Source organism: Myotis myotis, unplaced genomic scaffold (assembly GCF_014108235.1).
Source record: "Myotis myotis isolate mMyoMyo1 unplaced genomic scaffold, mMyoMyo1.p scaffold_m19_p_7, whole genome shotgun sequence".
Classification (NCBI taxonomy): Eukaryota; Metazoa; Chordata; class Mammalia; order Chiroptera; family Vespertilionidae; genus Myotis; species Myotis myotis.
In genome coordinates, this window is record NW_023416379.1 from 15455726 (window position 1) to 15464051 (window position 8326).

Sequence of the window (8326 nt, forward strand, 5' to 3'; positions counted from 1 at the left end):
AATGACTATATTTAAAAATCGGCATTTCCTTGTCTGCTGTTACAAATGTAATGTACATTTCTGGACTCCTCTAACATTAGTATATTTGGTTTCCATTTCAATAACAACAGACTGTTCATTTTAGAGAATAATTTGCACTTATAAATAAACCAAATGCACAGTGCACGAATTTGTGCACCAGTGGGGTCCCTCGGCCTTGCCTGCAGAATGGGGCCGAAACCAGCTCTCCAACATCCCCTGAAGAGTCCCAAATTTCGACAGGGTGTAGGCCAGGCCAAGGGACCCCATCAGTGCACGATCAGGGCCAGGGAGGGACGCAGGAGGGCTCCAGGGCATGTCCAGCCCGTCTCGCTCAGTCCCAATCAGCCGGACCCCAGCAGCAAGCTAACCTACCAGTCAGTGCATGTCATAGCGAGCGGTTGAGTGGCCTTAGCATATCTTTAACATATTACGCTTTGATTGGTTGAACGGATGAACAGACGACAGGACACTTAGCATATTAGGCTTTTATTATATAGGATTTGGTGGTCAGTAAATTCACTTACCAATATGTGTGTGTGTGTTGGTCAACAGAGCCAAATATCAACAGTACAATGATTAAAATTTTTTTGATTGCCAAATTTTTTAAACTTAAACTATATGGGTAGGTACATTGTTATTAACTTAATTAGGGTACTCGTAAGGCTTAGGAAGAGCCACACTCAAGGGGCCAAAGAGCCGCATGTGGCTTGCGAGCCGCAGTTTGCTGACCACTGTGTTAGTCTATAATCTTCTTTGGCATCTCTTTTTGTTCCTAATAACTTATTTAAGGGAACTTGGTTGTTTGTACTGTAGAGATTCCCATACTCTGGATTTTGTTGACTTCATGTTATGGAATAGTTTATAGCATATTCTGCACCCCTCTGTTTCTTGAAAATTGGAGGCTATATTTTTTATTGTTGTTCTTTTCTTTTTTTCTCCTTTTATATTTTTTTATTTTGTTAGTCCTCACTATCATTGCCCTATATTTTGCCAACAGCTTCCCTTATTGTGGTTTCCAGGCTTTTATCCAAGGGTCTTTGCATTTTGCTCTAGTGGTACATAATAATAAAAGAATTCTAACCTTGCATTTAAATGACCTGTACACATATTTTCATTTAACTGTGCTTCTTGCCATCATGATTTCCTCCAACTATACTGGCTTATTAATTTCGACTTTAAAAATGTGTTTCTGGGGGAGAAACCAAGATGGTGGCATAGGTTAACGCCGGAGATCGCTGCCTCAAACAACCACTTCAGAGATATAACTAAAGGACAGAACGGACATCACCCAGAACCACGGGAAGGCTGGCTGAGTGGAAATTCTACAACTAGGAGGAAAGAGAATATCATACCCAGACTCAGAGGAGGTGCAGTGCTGAAGTGAAATACTCAGGTGCGGAGTGTGCGCGCGGAGCGGGCTGGCAGCGGAGGGCGCGGTTGTTGTTTTCAATCGGGAGGGAGTTTCAGACTCTGAGCTCCAGATCCGGGCGAGTCTCTGGGGACCGAGACTCAAACGGGAGAAACGGGACTGTCTGGCTTCGGTTGGAACTCGAAGGCAGCTTTCTCTCCGAGGTTTGCAGCCATTGCTGGGGCTCTGAGAGGCAGAGCCCCTGGGGAAGGAACTGAGAGTCGCCATTACTGCTTGTTCCGCCCGCCCTGTAGATCCCCGGGGACCCGCCCCGCCCAAGCCCTGCGCAGCGCCATTTGCCGGATAGCCTCAGGCAAACGCTAGATTAGCACCGCCCTAGAGATCCAGCACAGAAGCCCTCCCACTACAGACACAGCAGACTCTCATAGCCAGTTAGCCTGGAGGTCAAATCACCCCGGTATTGCCGACATCAATCAAGGCTTAAAGGCAACAAGACTGCAGTCAAAGACCACTAGGGGGTGAACCAAGAAAGCATAAAAAATGCGGAGACAAAGAAACAGGACAAAACTGTCAATGGAGGATATTGAGTTCAGAACCACACTTTTAAGGTCTCTTAAGAACTGTCTAGAAGCTGCCGATAAACTTAGTAAGGCCCTCGAAAAGACTGGTGAGACCGCCGATAAATGTAATGAGATCCTCAAGAAATCTAATGAGACCCTCGATGTTGTGATAAAGAACCAACTAGAAATTAAGCATACACTGACTGAAATAAAGAATATTATACAGACACCCAACAGCAGACCAGAGGAGCGCAAGAATCAAGTCAAAGATTCGAAATGCGAAGAAGCAAAAAACACCCAACCAGAAAAGCAAAATGAAAAAAGAATCCGAAAATGCGAAGATACTGTAAGGAGCCTCTGGGACAGCTTCAAGCGCACCAACATCAGAATTATAGGGGTGCCAGAGGATGAGAGAGAGCAAGATATTGAAAACCTATTTAAAGAAATAATGACAGAAAACTTCCCCCACCTGGTGAAAGAAATAGACCTACAGGTCCAGGAAGCGCAGAGAACCCCAAACAAAAGGAATCCAAAGAGGACCACACCAAGACACATCATAATTAAAATGCCAAGAGCAAAAGACAAAGAGAGAATCTTAAAAGCAGCAAGAGAAAGAAACCCAGTTACCTACAAGGGAATACCCATACGACTGTCAGCTGATTTCTCAACAGAAACTTTGCAGGCCAGAAGGGAATGGCAAGAAATATTCAAAGTGATGAATACCAAGAACCTACAACCAAGATTACTTTATCCAGCAAAGCTATCATTCAGAACGGAAGGTCAGATAAAGAGCTTCACAGATAAGGAAAAGCTAAAGGAGTTCATCACCACCAAACCAGTATTATATGAAATGCTGAAAGGTATCCTTTAAGAAGAGGAAGAAGAAAAAAAAAAAGGTAAAGATACAAATTATGAACAACAAATATGCATATATCAACAAGTGAATCTAAGAATCAAGTGAATAAATAATCTGGTGATAATAATAGAATCAGGGACATAGAAAGGGAATGGACTGACTATTCTTGGGGGGGAAAGGGGTGTGGGAGATGCGGGAAGAGACTGGACAAAAATCGTGCACCTATGGAAGAGGACAGTGGGTGGGGAGTGAGGGCGGAGGGTGGGGCGGGAGCTGGGAGGAGGGGAGTTATGGGGGGAAAAAAAAGAGGAACAAATGTAATAATCTGAACAATAAAGATTTAATTAAAAAAAATAAAATAAAATCAAATGCAATGATTGGTATAAAATAATGTTATGTTAATAATCATACGTTGTTCAGCGACGATAAATTTTTTCCTATAAAATATTTATTTTAAGAATTATTCAATAAAAAATATTGACTTTTAAAAAAAAAAAATGTGTTTCTGCATCTAAAAATGATATTCTGTGGTCTCTTGTTTTTCCTGGAAAGGAGAACACACGTGGAAGTAATTAGACTTGAACCTAGTTCTTTATTCTCTTTCTCCTCCTACTACACACAAGTCATCTCCACTTAGGCCAGAGTAGCTGCTCTTGGTTTTGGGCAGATAAAAACAGATATGTAAGTTGGATCTCTTCCTTCTTTTAATTTTACTATCTGTTGCTCTAAATGGTATAACTTCTGTACATAGTTGTTAAGTAGTTTAGCTATGAATTATTGAACTTTTTCCTTGAGAGCAACCATGGTTCCTTGTGTGCTACAGATTCTGTCAAAGCAGTGCATTGTGTAATATAAAAACCCTCTCATAGGTTTGATACAGAAGCAGTGAAATACGCTTGAACTAATAGTAAGAAAAGAATATGCAGTACAATAACCCTTCTCCTGAATCCTGAAATTATATAATAGTTTAGAAGTTGAGAGAATGACATAACTTATAACTTAAAAACAGAATTTTTCTCAACTAAGTGTTCTAGTAATGCCAAGTTAATTATATATATTGGACTTCTATCAACAGGAATCCATTATGTAAATATTTTATTTCTTACTATTTTGGAGGTCTTTAGGCCAAAAGAGCACAATTATTGTAAACAATAATTTGTTTATGTATTAGTTAACTGGCAATTTGAAAACATTACATACTTTTAAACTTATTTTTTAAAAATCTCCATCTTTTTAACAAAGCTATTAAGAATTAATTAAATGTCATTTTATTAACAAATTACTCAAAATGTATTTTGCCTAGTGATACATACTGTCAAATAGATGCTGAAATTGGTAGTTGAAAATTCATATGGACCTCAGAAGGGAAACTAACTTAGGCACTTGTCTAGGAATAACTGAGCCTCTACAAAGAAGATAGAAGGTTATTTATAGTGTTAAAACTTAGGGCTGTTTGAGTCTGATCCAGTCTGTAGCTGGCTCTAACCTACCCAAAGTAGCATTGGCCAAACCAGAAAACGGACCTAGTGTAGGCCCCCACTAACCTCCAAATTCATACCAGGCTAACTATTAGTATTGAAGTATTCAATGTGACTTTGGGATCAGAGATGTGGTTGTGAATCCTAGCTACATCATATACAGCTGTGTGAATTCAGGCAAATTTCTAACCTCTCTAAACCTCAGGTTCCTATTCCTGTCTCATTTGGTTGTCCTGAGGTTTAAATGATCATAAAGCAATCTTAACACTGTGCTTGATATATAATGTCTTCTGAATAAATGTGAAGTGTTATCATCATTGTAATTATAATTATCTTTATTAATTTATCAAGGCCAGAATCAAAAGATGTTGTTTGCCTAAAGTCCTTTGGTGTTCAACTTGGTCCTAGTTCTGGTTACTCTATTGTTCTGTTCTTGAAAGACAATTCCATACCTTGCATTACTTCCTTTCGTTTGTCAGATAAAGTCATCGAGCTTGGAACATGCAGTGGAAATCTACGTGAAGAACTGGGTAAGGTTTAGAAACATGTCCTGCATTATGGTTGAATAAGCTCTGGGATACACCAACGGAGACATGAAGTGTATCATCAGACCTCCTGTAATTATTAATGACCATGGAGAGTCATATAACTTCATGAACCTCAGTTTTTTCAAAATTTGAGGTGAGGACAGTGAACTAGAACTCTATAAGAGGCTACTGAACTCTAATTTTCTTAAGTGCTACGATGATGTGTTTGCTTGTTCTGTGATAAATGGATCAGAAGAGTAATCAGTAGATGTCATAGGCCACTAATGCAGTGTTTGCATTGCAGTAATGTGTTCAAAAGTGGTGCAAAAGAAATATAGCAGGTGAGAGGAAAGAATATTCCAGGTTGTACCAAGGCCCTGTAGAAAAGTTCACTTCTAAAAGAAGGCTAGATGAGACACAAAAAGTTAGAATTGTGAAGACAAAAAGAAAAGTGTCTAGTAGAAGCAGTGTGCAAGAAGAAACTTTAGATCACCACTGAGAATGACTGAAGTGCTAACCTTAAAAGTTAAGCTCTGATTTGGCAGTCTAATTATTATTTGAGAAATGTGATTAATAAATCATCCCAGAAAATGATAAGAGCACATAACTGATGTTCAGATGACATAGGTCCTATGAACTGCTAAAGCCAGGGAGTAGGAAATGACCATCACCCAGGAACTGGGTGGCATTTTTGCATTTTTAATTTCTTTCTAATTCAATGATTTTTAATGGGTGACTCCAGGAGGTCTTCCAAGAACACTTTAAACTCTCCCATGGAGAGAACATAGAAAAGTTCTATTTCATATTGAAGAATTCTCCTGTAAAATGTTTTACCAATTAAGTGCAAAGGTCTACAGAGCATAATCTGCAGACAAGTCAAAAATGTTTTGGCCAAGTGACCTCCTGATTCAGCTGGCAGTCCTGTGCAGAGGTAGAGAAATATATTCATAAGTATCTTAGCAACTTGTGCCGGGCTAAGCAAGAAGTTTTTATAGACAGCACTCTTTAAGACAAACCAAAGGCTGGATGACTCAGAATATCTAAGGAATAGGAAAAAAAATGCTGCTTATATTTAGTTAGCAAGTTCTCAACTAAAATGGGTGAAGAGGAAACCCGATATCCTTTTACAGAAAAGCGAAAACACAAACTAGATTTCAGGGAACGAGCTTCTAATCTTGGCAATACTGTGGTCTTGAGCAAGTCACCGAACATCTGAGCTACCGTTTCTATTTCTGCCAAGTGGAGATAATAATGCTGACTTAATTGGATTGTGTGAGGTTTAAATAAGTAAATACACAAAAAGCCCTGAGCAAAATACCTGATATACAGGGAAATCTCTCAGCAGTTGTTTTTGTTAATTTAGGGTATCAGACTAAATGTCTCAATGGAAAGTACAAGTAAGATATTTCTTCTGATAAATACAAAAAATCTCCAACTCTGATGTCACTGTGTGTCCATAGAACTGTCTGTCCACAGCGCCAAAACCTCAGGTTCTATTTTTTAGTTGTCTGATTAAAAACAAACCAACACAGCATTCAACTTGGAAGCTTTTGAGAGCACCACCTGTCTGATTTTCTTACAGCTGTCAGAAGCAAATTTTAGATCCACCTCCCAAATTTTTACACCAACTAGAACCGGATTGTGTCTGTGTTCAACATGCTTGAGTTGTTTTAAAGTCTCTTTTTAGCTTAAGATATATATAAAATTATATATAATTGTATATATATAATTTGATATATACATTTGTATATTTACATCTAAACATACATTTTACATATAATACATATGTAAAACAATTACTACCATGGTGAAATAATTAAACATTATATGCTTTATTTATAGCATGCACCTTTTCAGAATAAGTATTGAAATAAAATATTTGTTTTAAAATAAAGATGGAATTCATCATTTAGGGGGGAAAGAAACATGAGTGCATAAAAAGAATCAGAATACAGCCAGTTTTAAATTGCTTTATTTTGGAAATCACATTGATCTGTAGTGATTTTCTGTAATTCCAAACCTTGTCTCTAGTAAGATATAAAAAAAAAACTTTGAGGGAGAACTTATATCTTAAATTGTATACAAATCTGTATGTGGGTGTATTTATATACTCCAGTTAGAAAGGAAACATAAATTAGGATTTCTATTTTAAAATACCAGTAGGCAAAATACTCAAATTCCAAGTTGAAACATGAAATACAACATTTTAAGTTCATTGTGGTCTCCACGCTTGCAAGCCTTGTATTTTTGCTAGGTGAGATATCAGCTATGTTACAAGGCCACGGCTATTTATAGAGGTGTGGGTGACACTATTCACTAGTGGGGCCTTTGGCGTAGCAAAAAAGTTTCCACATGCAAAATTTCCGAGAAACCTCTACCCATTCCCCCAACACACCACTCTGCCCGCCTCTCAGTTCCCAAATCCACTTCTCTGATCCCGTATGGAGTCACTTGATCAAAGCAATGAACTAAAAACAAGATTTTAAGTCGGCACATTGACTGTCAATTTCTACTTTGTATTCTAGTTGATACTATCGGAAAATGGTAGCAGTACCTTCAGCAGTGATCTCAGTCATGGTGTTTCCAGAGAGGAAAAGGCAGGCCAAGAGTCCTGGTCTAGTGGCACTTTGCAGAATACTTTAGGATTCGAGAACTCTGCTGGGGGCGTTCTGGGTGAAGAGTGAGGGCTCTTGGTTTTCCTGGCTGTTCCTGCTGCTCCTTTGTGTCTTCTTGAACTTGTCTCTTCTCTGCAGAGTTCTCCCCCTGGAAACAACCTGAGCCCTTTCCAAGCAGCACTTGTGGCTCAGGCAGAAGTATCAGCTTCGAATAAAAATAGCCTCCTCATCTCCCTAGGACTCTGCAGCACTTTTTTTTTTGGCACTGGGAAACACATACACACACACACACACACACACACCAGTTCCCCAGCCCCAAATAGAGATAGGCAATAAAAAAATAAAGAAATAATGAAAGCAGGAAAGGGAACTCAAAAGTATTGCTTAATCCCTCACAGTTTTCCTAAGATTATTACAGTTCTTGGGGTCTACATCTGAAAACATGAAATAAAGAGTTGAAAGTAATCTTATCCATGATAACTCAGATTTATTCTTAGTGTCCTTAATGCTCAGAACATTCCTCTTCCCCTTATTTGGTGTGAGGAGGGCCCTGTAATGTCTAGCAGAGGCAACGGGGAAGGTAGTCTTAAGTCATTTTCTCCACCTTGACTCCCTATTAGTCTAAATCCATTCAGCAAGTGCAGTTCTTTATATGGGCCTACATTTAAAGTTGCAACTATTAAATCCTGAAGCTTCCTTGTAGGAGAATAGGACTATCCAAACACTAGGCAATAGGAAATATGTAATATGAACTTATATTAACATTTGAGAACAGATGAATTACTCAATTTTTTGTTCACTTTAATATCTTACTAAAAAACAAAGTGTCTGAACTTATGTATGCATGAAAAGAAAGGGAAGGTGGCACAAAGTTTAGGAATCTCCAGCCCACATTTTAGT

General features: G+C 38.6%; 1 protein-coding gene across 1 annotated transcript in view; it reads right to left on the bottom strand.

Moving 5' to 3' along the window:
* The window catches only part of LOC118660039 (triadin-like), an 89741-nt gene extending 82114 nt beyond the window's left edge, over positions 1–7627 (bottom strand). The window contains exon 1 of the mRNA XM_036316999.1: positions 7366–7627. Within this exon, the coding sequence (XP_036172892.1) occupies positions 7366–7387 (22 nt within the window). The 5' untranslated portion in view covers positions 7388–7627. The remainder of the gene's footprint in view (positions 1–7365) is intronic.
* Positions 7628–8326: the final 699 nt, after the last annotated feature.